Source organism: Rhinichthys klamathensis, unplaced genomic scaffold (assembly GCF_029890125.1).
Source record: "Rhinichthys klamathensis goyatoka isolate OS25496 unplaced genomic scaffold, OSU_Roscu_1.1 h1tg000102l_1, whole genome shotgun sequence".
Taxonomy (NCBI): Eukaryota; Metazoa; Chordata; class Actinopteri; order Cypriniformes; family Leuciscidae; genus Rhinichthys; species Rhinichthys klamathensis.
In genome coordinates this window covers 2549578-2567253 of record NW_026606641.1, presented here as the reverse complement: position 1 = coordinate 2567253, position 17676 = coordinate 2549578, and the positions used below count along the sequence as shown (strand labels likewise).

The following is a 17676-nucleotide window of genomic DNA, read 5'->3' as shown; positions in this document are numbered from 1 at the left end:
ATGAAAAAACATGAATTCCTTAACATTGCAATATATGTTTATTGCTCTTAAAATTCCAAAATAAAAGACTATACAAGTGCAAAGTAATGCATTCTTAGTCAGAGGTAGCATTCAATAAAACTTTGAAGCCTTGAAAACACATAGGCCTAGCTTACTGAAAAAAGTGCATCTTGTAATTCTTCTTAAAGATGAAAATAATAACTTGATGTCTAGCATTCAATAAAAAAAAAAATTCTATAAATATTTTTGAGTCTTCATTTTCTTTTCTGACATACATACCCTACTCCAGTTCTTGTTAAAACACACCAGACATGCAAATTATGTGCATTTTCTGCACTTTTTGGGTGAAATCATATTTATTCTGTCCATCAAAAGTGTGCTTTCACTTTAATTGAGCGTGAATAGCAGCAAAGACTCTGCGCCGAAACCCGCGCTTCACTGTTGCTCACGCGCTGCTCCTGCTCCCGCTCCCGGTGTGAATGCACTCATTGATTAACATGCACGCCGGGGGGGGGGGGGGGGAACCCGCACTCAGACATCCCAAGTCTCCCGGTAGTTCTGGGAGTCCCCCGCATATTGATAGCGTCTCCCTGATGGCCGCAAATTAGTTCAAATCTCCCAGAATCTAGAGCACGCATGCGAGACAGAACATACTGCGCGCATAACATACATAGTGCGCGCACGGCAGAGAGAGACCTTGCGTGTCTCTCGCACTCTCCCTCTCGATGTGCGTGCGCTATGTATGTTATGCGCGCAGTATAGTCAACAATCCAGTCAGCTACTACTCTCCGGTGCCGCCATCTTTGTTTTGGGTCTGACGAATCGACGCGCATATTTTGCGTCGACGTATTTTTTGCGTCGACTTCATCGATGACGTCGACACGTTGTCCCAGCCCTAATCTGGATACTGCTTGGATCCGGCGGACTGCGGTAAACCTCGGGATAAACAGAGAGACTAATATTATCGTAGGCGCCATTCTTCTTTTGATGTAATGAGTACATCAGGATTTATGGGAAGTGTTCCCGGTTCCGGCTGACCTAATCTATGCAGCCTAACATTGAATTATAGAAGTTGATAATGTGTTATGTGTATGCTAGGTCAAAGAGATGTGTTTTTAGTCTAGATTTAAACTGACAGAGTGTGTGTTTACCAGACAATGTTAGGAAGACTGTTTCAAAGTTCCCTTTCAGTCGAGAACGTCGACGTGGTCGACGTCGACTGAATGGGGATCACGCCAGGGAGCCAATCGTCTTCAAGTACTATTGAACGAGCCAATGGGAATTGGCGTGCGTGATGACATCACACACTCCACCCTCCGCAGTGTGGGTATAAATACGAAAGTGGATGCACGCACTAGTTGCCTTTCGCTTCGGAGCCGATCGTTCTGATGTCTCTGAAGAGTGCTGTTGTTATTCAATAAGCGAGTGTGTCGGTGTTCTTTTGGAAGACTCTCCTTGTGCTCGTGGTTCTACAGCGTGAGTGCAGCGGTGATCGCGAGCTTTGAGCTCTCAACTGCTGTTTTAACAGCAAGCAAATTTCTGTGTTTGTGTGTGTGTTGACGGCTGGTTGATGGCGGAAAAGTGAGTGCTTCACTGTTTTCAGTTTGCTGAATTCACCATTTCTGGTCCCATTTCTGAAAGAGCAACACGGGTGAGTTTTGCGTCTTTTTCAAGATGCCATTCCATCCGTGCGTTTCTGGGTACGGTAAGGCTCTGTCCCCCTCTGACGGTCACAAGAGTTGTATCACGTGTTTGGGCTTAGAGCACGCTGAAGCAGCTCTTGTGGGTGAGTCATGTTCTCATTGCGGGAATATGACCGTCTCGGTGCTAAGTACCCATCCCCAGGCCCCGCTCTACTGTCTCTTCTGGGTTACCTTCTGTCTGGGCTGGGTGACCTGAGGATTACGGTGAGGGGTAATCCGCCCGGCAAAGCCCCGTGGATCCCTCACTCCTCTTTTGCACCGCAGCTGGTGGAGCTCCCCGACGAGACTGCTGGTCCCTCTATGGCCCCTCTAGAGGACAGGATGTCCATTGCAGCATCGGACGGGGAGCTGGGCTCTGGAGATGATGACTCGGCTGCACTGCCTCCCTCTGGGAGACCAGCGTTGCCCGAGCCGGATCCAGAGATGGCAGCTATGCTCAAGAAGACCGCCGAGCCGGTAGGGCTCGAGTGGAACCCTCCACCGTGTCCCGAACCGTCTCGGTTGGATGATTGGTTTATTCTTTCCTGAAGTGCATGAGGAGTTGACAAGGGCATGGATGGCACCTTTCTCTGCCAGAAATCGCCTGAGTAGCTCCTCCCCCCTCACTACCCTTGACGGGGAGCGGTGAAGGGTTATGAGGCTATCCCTCCAGTGGAGCGGTCTGTTGCGATGCAGCTGTGTCCAGCGACCGCTACCTCATGGAAGGGGGATCCTCGTCTCCCCTCTAAAGCCTGTAAGTTTTCGTCCATTCTTACGGGCTAGCCGCTTCCTCTCTGCATGCCATGGCATTGCTTCAGGTCCACCAGGCCCAGGCACTCATGAACATGCATGAGGGTAGCCCAGACCGTGAGCTCACGGATAAGCTCCGCACTGCAACTGACCTCGCCCTCCGGGCCACGCCAGCGCCATCTCTGGCTCAACCTGGCAGACATGAGAGAAGCGGACAAGGTTTGGTTCCTGGACTCTCCCATTTCCCAAGTTAGGCTGTTCGGCGACGCGGTTGAGAACTTTGCCCAGCAGGTCTCAGCCGCCCAGAAGCAGACGGAGGCCATCCGGCACATCCTTCCCCGACGACCTGCTGCTGCCTCCACCCGTCCGTCTGTAGCAGATCCTCCGCCTTCTTGTCGCCGAGTGCGCCCGCCTGCAGCCGCCTCTGCTCCCGCTGGACCGTCACAGCAGCCTCCACCCAGGTCTCAGTGTGGAGCCGGCTGCAAAAGGGGCGCCCAGGAATGGAGGAAATGCTCTTGGAGATGGTCACCGGCCATTCCCTTCACTCGTAAGAGGACCGAGTGAAGTTTTTGTTTTTGTGTGTGTGTTGTTCCGCCGTTGGTTCCCATAAAAGCGGAGCCAGCGTCTCCCACATTTTCAAAGAAAGAGCAATTTCTCCCTTCCTGAGCCCCAAGAGGGCTAGTTGGCGGTGTGTGCCTTGCACCCTTCAGCTTCCTGTTGTTCACCAGCCGGCACCTGGGTACGGTTCGAGGACCCGGTCATCCGTCTTCTCACGCATCCCAAGCCGCTCAGTGGAGTCAGGTAAGTGCTGCACTGCACACTCAGACCCTGCTTCGGACCGCCTCCGGGCCTCTCGAGTTGGGTCTCTGTTCTCCACCTCGCTGCCCCACCTCAGGTACGTCTGTGGTCTCTCTGGCCCCTGGTATGGTGTGTGTAAGCCTGAAGTGCTTCCTACCGCTCCACTTGGCCCTGAGTTGACCAGCAGACTCGGCTTGCGATTAATTTTGCTTGGCTTCCGTCCTGGCTCAGTGATATTCTTCGCACCTAGGTGTTGAGCTAGATGCTCCTAAAATTAGTGATATTTATCACACCTACGTGTTGAGCGCTTCTCCTGTCCTGTCTGCGCACGTCACAGTCCTACTGGCGAAGGACGCAATGTAGCCTTTTCCTCAGCTGATATGAAGACCGGTTTCTTTTAACCCGTACTTCATTGTACCCTAGATATGTGGTGGGTTATGGCCATCTTGGACCTGTGTCAAAGCCTCCGTTCAATTACTAACACAGAGATGCATTTTCTAATGCTCCGTCCCCAAGGTTGGCCTGGAGCGTTCGACCTGAAGGACAGTACTTCAGATCTCTATCCTTCCGCTCCACAGACCATTCTGTATTCTTGCATTCGAAGGTGCGAAGTATCAGTACAAGTGCTACCCTTCGAGTGCTCCATAGCCAGTTGGGTCTTCAGGTCAACTGGGAGAGAGTAATCTCGCCCATGGGCTGATTATCTCTTTTTCAGTTCAGGAGAAGGACTCGGTCCAACACGTCTCTTCAAGAAGAGTGTGTTCGGCTGGTGCTAGAAGTGAGAAAGGGTCCCACTGAAAGAACTTTCAGAGGCTCCTGGGGCATATGGCAGACGCAGCCGCTTGGCTTCCTCCATATGAAGACCGCTTCAGCACTAGTTTTATGATCGAGTCCCGAGGTGACCGTGGCAGAGCGGCACGCCCTGTGTGACAAAAGATCACCCTGGCCTGCCGCCAAACCCTCACCCCGTGTTCAGACCTTCAGGTCCACTAACACCGACTGAGGGGCCATGTACAAAGGGCATGCTTTAACGGAGGCCTGGGCAACCTCCGACTGAATTGGTATTCGTTACCTCGAGTTGGCAGTTCACCGCGCTTTGAGCCACCATTGCTCAGTGAGCTGGTACTGGTCTGAAAAGACAACATCGCGACCGTTGCGCTAAAGCTTCCCTCGCATGTCACAACTCGCCCGTCAACTCCTCCTTGGAGTCAGAAGCTTCTGAGGTTGCTTCATTCCACTATTTCTTCCGGCCTGCTCAATCGTGCCACCGACGAGCCTCACGACAGCTATGGCCAGGGAGAGTGGAGACTCCATCCCCTGGCGGTCCAGCTAGGAAGGAACCACTTCGGTGCCGCACAGTTACATCTGTTTGCCTCTCCGGACTCGTCCCTCTGCCTGTTGTGTTTCTGTCTGAGCGGACATCCCTTGGACAGACACTGGCTCTCAGCTGACCCCGGGGCTCCGCAGAAATGCGTTCGCCAGTGAGCCTTCTAAGAAAGCGGCTATGCGATTCATTGTTGCTTGGCGCCAGCTCAAGTTCAGTGATTTTCTTCACACTCAGGTGTTGAGCAGAAATGCTCCTGAAGCTCAGTGAAATTCATCACAATCAGGTGTTGAGCAGAAATGCTCCTGAGCTCAGTGAACTTATCACACTCAAGTGTTAAGCAGAGATGCTCCTGAAGCTCAGTGATCATCACATCTAGTGTTGAGTGCGCATGTCGCTTGCACCTACTGTGCTAAGTCAGGAGTGGAGCAGGTCTTGTTAGTTGCCCCTTATTGGCCCAACCAGACCTAGTTCCCTCGACAGCCTTCTTGACTTCCCCTGAATACTTTTCAGGGACGGGGCATGATGGCACCCGCGTTCAAAAACTGGACGCTTCAGGTGGCTAACACAGGAATGTAGTAGTGACCATCACTTCTGAAAGCACCCCCTTTAAGATAAGGCAGTTGTGCTTTGCTAATTAGAAGTGGAACCTATTCGTTGAATGAGTCTTCTCTCCGTGAGGAGATCCTGAGAGCGTTTGGTCAATTCAGTGCTCTCTTTCCTGCAAGATGGGTTGGAGTAGGCTGTTCCTTCACCCTCAATATATGACGAACACCATAATGCAGAAGCATGGGAAGCATCGTCAGGTTGATCGTCAGGTTCCTGAGGGAGCAAGGGAAATCCCTGCGCCCCTCTCTCTCCTCTTGGGCCTATCTCTGGTGCTACTGCGCTGCAGAGACCGCCCCTGAGCCACTGCAGGCAGCGGTCTCTACTAGAGGGTCTCTACTAGAGGGTAATAATAATAATAATAATACATTTTATTTATAATGCGCTTTTCTAAAACCCAAAGCGCTACAAACAATGGGGACTTTGCTCGCTTTCTGTCAACAACTTGTGCCTGGAATTCGGGCCGGCTAACTCTCACTAGCTGAGACCCCGGCCTGGATATGTGCCCAAGGTTCCTACCTCTCCCTTAAACTGGAACCAGGTGGTGAGCCTGCAAACGCTGCCCTGGAGGAGGCAGACCCAGCCCTGGCTTTCTCTGTCCGTCCACTTCATTGCGATTATACATGCACAGAACGCAAGCCTTAGGACCTCAGACCAGCTCTTATCTGTTAAGGAAATCAGCAGAGAGGGAAGGCCGTAATAAGTGTTACTTGATCTTAGTGCTGCATTTGATACTGTTGACCACAACATTCTTTTAAATAGACTCGAAAATTATTAGTGGAATTGCATTAGCATGGTTTAAATCATACTTATCTGACCTGTCACGGACTGAGCCGTGACGTGCTCACGCAGCGGGCAGCTAGCCAAACGCCGGCGCTATCATTCAAGCTGTCCTGCCGCTATTCTCCGTGTCATATTAATGTCATTGCCGTTTGCTCTGTTCTATTCCGGGTTCACTATTCATAGTGTCATTTACCACAGTTCGCCATAAATGCCAGCTAGCATGCAATGTTGTTTAAAGGGCAGGGAAAGGCCTACCGGCATTCTTAAGTAGCAAATATTTGTGCATGACTCCAAACATATATTACGCGAACTTTACCTTGTAATTTTTATTGTCCATCTGTATTAAGTAGACGAAATGGTAGCGTCAGATAAGTATGACCTGAACCAGCTTAATGCTTGTCCTTGAACACCAATGTAATTTTGTAGTCGATCTAAGAGTATTGTGTGATCTATAGTATCGAACGCAGCACTAAGATCAAGTAAAACTAGTACTGAGATATAGCCTTGGTCCGAAGCTAAAAGTAAATCATTTGTGATTCTAACAAGCGCAGTTTCAGTGCTATGATGTGGTCTGAATCCAGACTGAAACTTTTCATAGATGTCGTTTTCTTGCAAGAAAGAGCCGAGTTGAGTGGACACAACTTTTTCTAATATTTTTGACATGAATGGAAGATTTGAGGTGGCTCTGTAATTTGCTAGGTTATTTGGATCTAATTGTGGTTTCTTAATAAGAGGTTTTATAACTGCCAGCTTGAACGTTCTTGGAACATGACCTAAAGATAAAGATGAGTTAATAATATTGAGAAGAGGCTCTTCCACTATAGGTAACACTTCTTTCAATAGTTTAGTTGGTATAGGATCTAATAAACATGTTGTTGTTTTAGATGAAGTGATAAGTTTATTTAACTCTTTTTGTTCTATGGTTGTAAAGCATTGTAATTGTTCTTGCGGGGTGACAATTGCGGCTGAATTATAAGGCGCGAGCAAAGATTGAGCGTTTACGATTGTGATTCTGATGCTTTCAATTTTTTTTGGTGAAGAAGTTCATGAAATCATTACTACTAAACTGTAACGAGGTATTTTGTTCAGACGACGTCTGTTTATTTGTTAGTCTAGCCATGGTATTAAATAAAAACCTTGGATTATTTCGGTTGTTTTCTATTAGTTTGCTGAGGTGCTCAGCCCTGGCCGTTTTAAGGGCCTTTTTATAACGTGACATACTGTCTTTCCACATGATTCTAAAGACCTCTAAATTAGTTTTTTTCCATTTACGCTCTAAATTACGGGTTTCTCTCTTTAAAACATACGTAGTATTATTGTACCATGGTGCTATACTTTTTTCTCTGACCTTTTTTAATCTAATGGGTGCAACAATATCCAATGTTCTAGAGAGAATGGAGCTCATAGTGCTAGTAAATTCGTCTAGTTCATCTGTTTGTTTGGGTTCAGGCAGCAGCTGAGTCAGATCAGATAAGCTATTTGAGAAATGATCTATGGTGGATGGAAGAATTGTTCTACCTGGTCAATAACGTGGCGCAGCATGACATATTACAGCAGTAGGCATACGTAATATGCAAGTTACCATGTAATGGTCTGTGACATCATCACTTTGTGGAATGATATCTATATCGGTTGGATCGGTTCCATATGATATAATTAAATCGAGTGTATGATTAAGACGATGAGTTGGTCCGGTGACGTTTTGCTTGACCCCGAAGGAGTTTAATAAATCTGTGAACGCAGCCCCTAACGCATCTTTTGAATTATCTACGTGTATGTTAAAATCTCCAACAATTAATGCTTTATCGACGTTGACCAATAGATCTGATAGAAAGTCTGCAAACTCTTTTAAGAAATCGGTGTAAGGCCCTGGGGGTCTATATATGGTAGCCAATGCTAGAGATAATAGGGTTTTTTTTCTTACATCTAAGAGCGTAACATTTAGCACAAGTACTTCAAACGAATTAAACCTATGACGAGTTTTCTGAGTAACATCAAGGATATCTCTGTAGATTGTTGCAACACCGCCGCCACGACCGCTCAGACGGGGCTCATGCTTATAACAGTATCCTGGCGGAGTCCTTCACGTCTATTGCGATCTCAAAATTCCGGCCAGTTGATAATACCACTATTGAATACATCTTTACAGATGCTATCTAATTCAGTCACTGACTGTAGTGCATGACTGTAGCTTTCAGCCAGGAGAAGATGTCATCAGGTGGCATCCAACTTTCATGGGGTGTTTCGACCCTGAACCATAACACCCTCCAGTTGGCGGGTCGGCAGTGGTGGCCAGTCACTGCCCACCTCCTCCTGGCCCCCAGCTCAACTCCTCCCTCCTATTCCAGAGCCAGCAAGACGCTCTTTCTGCTGCCTCACCCAACCTACGGACAGCTGCCTTCCTCTCCCTTCCTGCTATACCCAGAGCTGTGAGTGTCTTCCACACAGACTGCGCCGGGAAACCCCTACACCCAACCTCAACCGGGAATAACCAGATCTGCCACCCTTTGGCCCTGCACTGCTCAACGAGGTCCTGGTACTTGGTGGCTTTCCGCTCATAGGCCACCTCACACCCGTCTTCCCACGGCACCGTCAGTTCAATTAGGATTATCTTCCTTGCCTCCTCAGACCAAAGGACCATGTCCGGCCTCAGCGATGTTTGCACAACCTGGGGGAAGACTAGTTTCCTTCCCAGGTCCACCCTCATCTCCCAGGATTGTGCTGTTTGCAAGAGGCTCTTTTTCCTCCTCTTGGGGGCTGGTGGTTTCTCCCCTTCTCTAATGATCTGAATGAATGTTGCCGGCCTTGTACTGTTCTGGCGCTTTCTCTGCCTCTCCCGCTCCAAGATGTCGGCCAGTTCACCGAGAACCTTGTCATGGCGCCACCTGTATCTTCCTTGGCTAAGAGCTGTTTTGCATCCTGCCAGTATGTGCGCCATTGTTCCCCTCCCTCCGCATAGCCTACACAATGGGTCCTCCCTCATTCCCCACCTGTGGAGGTTTGTTGGTGATGGAAGGGTGTCGTAAACTGAACGGAGTAGGAAGGAGATGCGAAAGGGCTCTAGTCTCCAGATCTCAGGCCACGTGATCTTCCACTTCGGCAGGTCCCACTTTGTCCAGGCACCTTGTGCTCCAAGCTCGACGGCCCTAGACCTGCGCCTTTCTTCCTCCAGGTGTCGGACCTCGGCTTGAATCATGTCCCTCCTCTGCCTTGGATCTGCTTTACCCCACTGCTGGAAGTGTGTGGACCCGAGTCCTTGCCTCCCTACGCATGGGTTCCCGATGATGTCCTTCAGCTTCAATGCGCTTTCTGCTTGCGCCACTGATGTGTCAGCCGCCCATTTGCGTCCTGATCTCGTAGTGACGCCTGCTTCTCTGACTTTTTCATCAGTGGAGTCTTGGTACATCATCACGACCCGGCACTTTGCCACCTTGAACTCTTCCACCACTGATGATATGGGTAGCTGTACCTGACCAGACCTGGTGTAAAGCCCTACTGACGTGAAGCTTGGTGGGATTCCGAGCCACTTGCGAAGGTGTTTGTTCACTCGCCTCTCGACTCCTTCCACTGCTGTCATAGGTACTTCATAAAGTGTCAGTAGCCACATGAGTCGCGGTAACAGACCGTGCTGGAAGAGCCAGGTCTTGAACTTTCCTTGTAGTCCTGACCCCTCGATCTTACTCAGCCATGCATCTGCCTGTTTCTCTGTCCTAGAAACGTTGCATCTGTCGGTCAGGGATGCATCGTACCATTTCCCTAGGCACTTAATTGGGTTTTCCTCAATTGATGGAATCATCCCCCCCTGTACTCGCAACTGGAACTTGCTGGTCACTTTTCCACTTCTGATCACCATACTTCTTGATTTGCTTGGTTTGAACTTCATCCGAGCCCATGTTACCACGTCATCAAGTGCCTTCAGGATCCATCTTGCTTGCACATGGGTTGAAGTTGTTATGGTAAGGTCATCCATAAAGCCTCTTATTGGAGGTTGTCGAATGCCAGACTCCATTGTTGGCCCTCTGGATTCCTTTCCTGCAGCTGTTATGAGCAGGTTCATTCCCATGACAAACAGGATGGGGGAGATGGTACAGCCTGTCACGATTCCCTTTTCAAGGTCCTGCCACTGAGTTGTAAACTGGGCAGTTTTGAACCGTAGTTTAAATCCTCCGAAGTAGCTGGTAATTATACCCCTGGTGTGGTGGGGGATATGGTAGTGTTCCATAGCCATATTGATGAGGCCATGCGGGATTGAACCGTATGCGTTAGCCAAGTCGAGCCAGACAACCGTTAGGTTGCCTTTGTTCCCCTTGGCCTCCGGGATCAGCTGGTTGAGGATGCCCGTATGTTCCAAGCACCCGGAGAAACCTGGAATGCCGCCCTTCTGTACTGATGTGTCGACATATTTATTCTTCACCATGTAGGTAGTCATCCTTTTTGCCAGGACAGAAAAGAATGCCTTGCATTCGACACTTAGGAGAGAAATGGTTCGGAACTGACTGATGTCGGAGGAGTCCATTTCCTTGGGTACAAAACACCCCTCTGCTCTTTTCCAAAATGCTGGAATGATACCTTTTGTCCAAATCCTTCGCAACAGTTTCCATAACCTGCGGAGGAGCATCGGGCATCTCTTGTATACTTTATAAGGTATACCACTTGGTCCTGGGGCAGATGCTGAACGGGCTTTCTGCACAATGTCCTGGACTTCTCTCCATGTTGGTTCACCGGTATCAAGCTCTTCCTCAGGAGTTTCGGCAGTTCTGCTGATCTTTGGGTGCGCACCACAGGCTTGATTCCTGAGGGCGTCACTGTGGCTCTCCTTCAACAACTCCTCTACAACTTCCTTGGGGCTAGTCAATCTTCCGGATCTTGCTTCCCCCAGCAGGGTTTTGGTAAACCTGTATGGGTCCTTAATGAACTGAGCCCGCTTAGCCTCCTTCTCCTTCCTCAGTTTCAGAGACCTTTCTGCCCTTCTCAGTCTGCAGAGTTGCCCTCGAAGTTCGCTTGTTAGATCTTTTATGCCCTTCCTTTCTTCAGCACTTGCTGTTCTGAACTGCTTATTGAGGGTCTTGATCTCCCTCCTCAATTGCAAGATCTCTCTGGCCCTCCTGTTTGGCTGATTCACCTGAGTTCCGCTACTACCCTTTCTGTCTTCTGTGCCAAAGCGTTCTCTGGCCATGGTGATGATAATTGTTGTCATACTGTTGATTTTCTTCTCGGCTGTTCCTGCTAATGTGGCCTCAAGAACTCTGTCTAGGTCCCCATCTAGTTGGTTCCATGCAGTCTTGTTGTTTGCTTGGGGCCATCTCACTTTCTCTGTCATAGGTTGAGTGCCTGAGGTAGTGTTAGGAGAGTCCCTCCTGTGGCTTTGGGATGGAGCAGGTGCTGAGAGGTCTCCTGTGCTGTGGGGTGCTTCCTGACTGGAGTCCTCCTGCGTCTCACTTAGTGTCTCCACTATGCACTGCATCTGCTTCTTCCCTTTTCCACATTGGGTCTTGGACTGATGTATTTTAAGTCCCCTTGCGCTCTTGCAAAGCTTCCCGCAGTGGCACTTTACTTCCAACACTTCCCCTGTAAGTGTGGTTTGGATGAGCCGTCTCATTATCCGTGTGTTTTCCGTAGCCATAACCGTTATGTCCGTCCTATTGGGTCTCTCATCCTCCCCCCCTCTCGGGAGACCCTGGGGGTATTGCTCATTGTTCTGTTTTGTAGCTTTGGTTGGTGCCCTCTTGCGAGTGCTGTGATCGAGGTTGCTAACCTCGCCCACCCACGCCAGTCTTTCCTGGAGGTCAACTGTCTTTCCAGCATCACCAATCTTCCTTAGTTGCCATCCAGCCTTTCCTGGAAGTCACTGATGTCCCAGGGGAATACTATTGAATACATCTTTACAGATGCTATCTAATTCAGTCACTGACTGTAGTGCATGACTGTAGCTTTCAGCCAGGAGAAGATGTCATCAGGTGGCATCCAACTTTCATGGGGTGTTTCGACCCTGAACCACAACACCCTCCAGTTGTCGGGTCGGCAGTGGTGGCCAGTCACTGCCCACCTCCTCCTGGCCCCCAGCTCAACTCCTCCCTCCTATTCCAGAGCCAGCAAGACGCACCTAGAATATCAAAATCGACTGCTGGCGGTAGATCCTTTTCCTATTTTGCACCAAAACGTCCTGGTTGCGTATGTAACCCACCGTTCCCTGAATGAGGGAACAGAGGACGTAGTCGACGTAGTCATCGAGTACTATAGAGCTAGCCAATGGGAATTGGCGTGCGTGATGACAAGAGAATACACATATGAACTGGGCGGATGACCGGGCAGTACAAAATATGGAATGTCACTGGGGTGGCTCCAAGTCAAGTCAAGTCAAGTCATCTTCATTTATATAGCGCTTTTAACAATGGAGATTGTTTCAAAGCAGCTTTACAGAGATAAACATACAATTTACGGTAACAGAGATTGTTTTGGCTTTAAAGCGATTTTTGAATAATGTTATTTCCAGCTAAAGTTAGTTTTGATTGATTCACTTCCAGCAAAATTATCATTTGTTATTACATTAGGGGCCACAAAGACGACGGCGTTCTCTCTAAACAGACTTTAAATGCGAACCTGTGACCTGATGGCGTTCACATGCGTTCACATGCGCATTAAAAATTTATTCTATAGTTATATTCAATTGAATATATGTGCGCAGGTTTGTAATTTCCCTACAAACCATGCCTAAACAAACTACTTGTCTTGCCTATACATTTGATAAAGAATTTTGTTTTATTTTATCACTTCGGGGTATGCGAACCGGATTTTCAACAACGCTTTATCTGTAAAGTGGGAAAGGGATCCTCCATAGGGAGAGGATAGTTGACACTTCAGCACTGCATTGTCATCGGGTCCAGGCGAATCTCCTTCGTCAGATCTGGATACGGCCTGGATCCAGCAGGCTGCAGGAAAACCTCGGGATAAACAAAGACAGCGTAGTTAGCGTAGATGCCATTCTTCTTATGATGTAACGAGTACATCAGGATTCAAGGGAAGTGTTCCCAGTTCCGGCTGACCTAATCTATGCAGCCTAACATTGAATTATAGAAGTCTATAATGTATTATGTGTATGCTAGGTCAAAGAGATGTGTTTTTAGTCTAGCTTTGAACTGACAGAGTGTGTCTGCTTCCCGGACAATGGTAGGAAGACTGTTCCAAAGTTTTGGTGCTAAATAGGAAAAGGATCTACGACCAGCAGTCGGTTTTGATATTCTAGGTATTATTATTATCAACTGGCCGGAATTTTGACATCGCAATAGACGTGAAGGACTAGAATGTGTTAAGAGCTCGCTCAAGTACTGGGGAGCTAAACCATTTAGTGCTTTGTAAGTAATCAGGAATATTTTTAATAGTTTATAAAGGAGCCAATGCAGTGTTGACAGAACCGGGCTAATATTGTTATACTTCCTGGTTCTGGTAAAAACTCTAGCTGCTGCGTTTTGGACCAGCTGTAGTTTGTTTATTAAGCATGCAGGGCAACCTCCCATAAGAGCATTACAATAATCTACCCTTGATGTCATGAACACATGAACTAATTGTTCCGCATTTCTCATTGAGAGCATATGACGTAATTTAGATATATTTTTAAAGTTTTTATATCGATTGGTAAGCACACTCCTGGTGACCATATTCCTCTGGGGAGCGAGTAGATTGTGTCCTTCACTGCCGCCATCGGTGCCGCCGTGGGATCTAGCTCTAGTTTTGAGGGCTCTCTGTCTACTGCCGTTCGAGCCCCTAGCTTCGATTGCTGTTAAGGAGCTCTCCCTGAAAATGGATTTGCTCCTTGCTCTCGCCTCTGCAAAGCGCATTGGAGACTTACATTGCATTGGCTTACGAATGCCAGGGGAAAGATTGTCCCCTTAACATCAGAGCTCATTCGATGAGGGCGGTTGCCTCTTTATGGGCCTGGTCTAGAGGGATGTCTATCCAGAATTTATGTCTTGCTGCTGGCTGGTCTTCTCAGAACACCTTCGCCAGATTTTACAAGCTTCGAAAATCGCACTAAGCAATATTGTTATTTCTATATACCCCATCCCTAAACTCAACCCTCACAGAAAACTTTATGCATTTTTACATTTTCAAAAACAATAAAAAAAAAACAGTTTATAAGCTGTTTTCCTCATGGGGACCAACATTTTTGAGTTCAACACTTATGTTTGTTTCACCATATTTAGTGAGGACATTTCATAGACTTCCATTGTTTTTATGTCTGGTTAATGATATTTCTATATCGCCTAACCCAACCTAAACATAACCCCAAATATAAATGTAACACAAACACAAACAAACTGTAAAAGTAAATTGTGCCTAGAGAATTACATGGTATAAATTGTCTTCGAGGGAGAGACAGAGTGAATTGAGACAGTTTATAGAGATAGAGTGCTCAGGCTAAAAGGGAAACGAGTCTTCTGACATGAAAAGGTCCAATCAGAAACCTCCCTCCCCCAAACCCCACTGAGTCTCCCAGACTCATCTCTGGTTTTAATCAGCATGACCCTTTGTTTGCTCTCTAAAAGCCCTGCTGCAGACATTAAGAGAGACAGGGTTACACCCTCTGGGGTCTGTGAGGGTCCTAATCCCTCCCTGCATTATTATCTGCTCAAACCTGAGTGAGCCATGAGAATATCTGTTATTTTATATTCTTCCTCTCTGACTGACACCCCTACAAAACCGCCATCAATCCAGAGTTTGATTTACTGTGAACACGTCTGCAATGGGTGCATGTAAATATTTACTAGTAGCAACAATTTCAACAAATTATTTCAAATTTATAAGTAAAAGCACATTTCCTAAATTTTCAATAAAAATACTGTAGAATACAATAAAAAGCTTGATTTTTAAATTGTGCGTGACTTGTTTAATTTACGCTGCTCTAAAAAGCAAAACACAGTAACAAATGTCTTCAAAATGTTTTAATTGAGTTCTGATTTATTTATCAATTTTCACATGTTTAAAAGACCTGGTTTTGGTTTTGACAATTTTTTTAATTTAATTACCTTTAATTAACCATTAAAATGTATTATTCATTTCAATCAGGAGACATGACAGACACTTTTATTTAGAGAAAATGATTTGACTTGCAGCAAACGGGGAAATGTTTACCACTTTAACAGCCCTCCAAAAAGAAAGAAACTTGCACTTGTGAAACATCTACTATATAATATAATGAAATATTTGCAATGCAAATTGCAAACTGAATGAAAACCAGACAAACCTTGACCTTGGTAGTGTTGTGATAGATTCACAATGGTATGTCATTAGACCAAAATCCAAGACCACACAGCTATATAAGCACTGCTTATATGCTTATATGCACATTTTCACGTTTAGTGTGAAGAGACAAGTTTTGCCTGGTTCGGAAATGGTGTCAGATGAAATATTGTAAATTGTAGCAAAAAATGTGAAGCTCTTGTCTTAGCTTTATAGCTTTATATTTGCAAATACACTAATCACGTCTTCGAAGACTGCTGCTGTGTGAAAAACTGCTGCGATCAGGACACCGTGTGCTATCTCTCTCTTTCCTCCAAAGTTTAAGAAGAGAACAAAAAGACTTTTTAACCCAAAGCACCCTGTTCTGTGTGGCACATTGCTCTGGCAGTCATTTGGTAGATATTGTATTTCCTGTCTCCACCTTAACTGTTTTGGTAATTGGCTTGTGTTAACCCTGTGACCCGCTGATGGAGAGGATTTGTTTCAAGAATTTGCAGGGTGACTCAGGAAGCCAGGAGCTGAGACCTTGGGTCCCACAATGCCCTGCGCTGTTACCCCACCAGCCCGAGACCTCCTGCCCATGGTCCTTATCCCATGAGGTGAACGACCGGTCAGCCTGAAGATCACATTAAGAGAGATAAATGAAGCCTGCTCTTGCTGCAACAGCATCAAACAAACACACAAACATAAACAACGCCCACTACTCATACACACACTCTGGCATTCAGTCAGCAGTACTTTTATTTGAAAATGACTAGTGTGTTTTTCTTTCATTTCGAGGAGGCACATGACAAAACTCTTGACAGCTCAGAGAGGTGTGCTAACATGTCAATGTACCATTAGAGAGATCTAACATTGGCATTAACATGTGACCTGTATCCGGATGGTGTCCATATACACAATGTAAAGACAAGTGTAAAGGTGCTTCTGATCGGAATGTTATCCGATCAGCGTGTCCTGATCCACAGGTAGTCGAGGATGCATTGTCATTGAATCTCAGTGTAATGTAAACACAATCCAGCCATCGTATCTACATTCAGAGGGCGGCATCATATTAATACCTGCCCATTCTCTCCACGTGGCTGTCAGAAAATAATGGACAGACGCAGTTTTGACAAGAAATTAAACTTATTTGAACTTTGCAATAAACGTCAATTTATTTAGTTTATTTAGACTTTTTATTATTTTTATTGTGCAACATTATCTGTACGAGGTGGTCGCCAGTACAATCACAGTCATGAGATAATAATGAAGAGCTGCACTTTGCTTCGCCAGAGAAATAATTGGAATGCACTTTGTATTTTTTAATGTTTCAAATGTAGTATGTTGTTATTGTTTCAGCATGTTTATTAATCTCCCATTTCTGTCAATATAGTCATTGCACGCTATAACCTTAACCCTCTGGGGTCTAAGGTGTTTTTGGGGTCCTTGAGATGTTTTGACATGCCCTGACATTTGTGCTTTTTTCAGTTGCTTATAAACATATTAATGGCACAGGTGAAATTACACTCTAATTAGCACAAACAGGGCTACTATAATATGTAAGCAACATGTATGTACATGTTTGTATTTTTGAGAGAATATTGTTTATGCATGGTTATTGAAAAAACAAAAAACGTCTCGGTTACGTATGTAACCCTAGTTCCCTGATAGGGAACGAGACGCTGCGTCAAACGCTGCGGGAACGCCCCTGCGTTGTGCGTCATGAAGCACGTATGGAATCAGCCCAATGGAGAGATGAAACGTCATAGGCGGGTGACGTCATCGACCAGGAAACTATAAAGCACCCCAAAAACACAAGCACATTAGCTTCTGATAGGCTTGAAGGAAGCGCTAACGGGAGTGCCGGGAGTATGGCGGAGCGACGCAGCGTCTCGTTCCCTATCAGGGAACTAGGGTTACATATGTAACCGAGACGTTCCCTTTCAAGGGAACTTCGAGCTGCGTCAAACGCTGTGGGAACGCGAATACCCACGTCGCCATAGGACCAAATGACCGTCATGTGAGACTAGCGCACAGAGGACGAGAGCACCTGTGCCCCAGGGGTAGAGCTTAAGTCTAGGTCATAGAACTTAATAAAAGTATGCGGTGAAGTCCATCCAGCCGCATCACAAACATCACTCAGGGAAACCCCCGACAAAAGAGCTTTAGAAGCAGCCATACTCCTGGTAGAGTGAGCTCGGACAACCAAAGGTGAAGGCTAGCCAGCCGACTCATAAGCAAGTGAGATAGCCTCGACCACCCACTTGCTCATTCTCTGTTTAGACGCAGGACACCCTTTCCTGGGTGGCCCGAAACATACAAAAAGTTGTTCTGATTTCCTCCACAGGGCAGCTCTGTGGACATAAGCGTCTAATGCCCTAACAGGGCAGAGTGAATTAAGTTTCTCCTGGTCCGATGACATAAATGGAGGAGGACAGAAAGCCTGCAGAACCGTAGGTCTAACGATATTAGTAGGGACCTTAGGAACGTAACCTGGCCTAGGATGCAGAAAAG

General features: G+C 46.8%; 1 protein-coding gene across 1 annotated transcript; it reads right to left on the bottom strand.

The window, feature by feature from the left end:
• Positions 1 to 8239: 8239 nt before the first annotated feature.
• On the bottom strand, positions 8240 to 11382 carry LOC130086883 (uncharacterized). Its single transcript, XM_056253107.1, has one exon. The coding sequence runs from the start codon at positions 11261 to 11263 to the stop codon at positions 8240 to 8242; it is 3024 nt and encodes a 1007-aa protein (XP_056109082.1). The 5' UTR covers positions 11264 to 11382.
• Positions 11383 to 17676: the final 6294 nt, after the last annotated feature.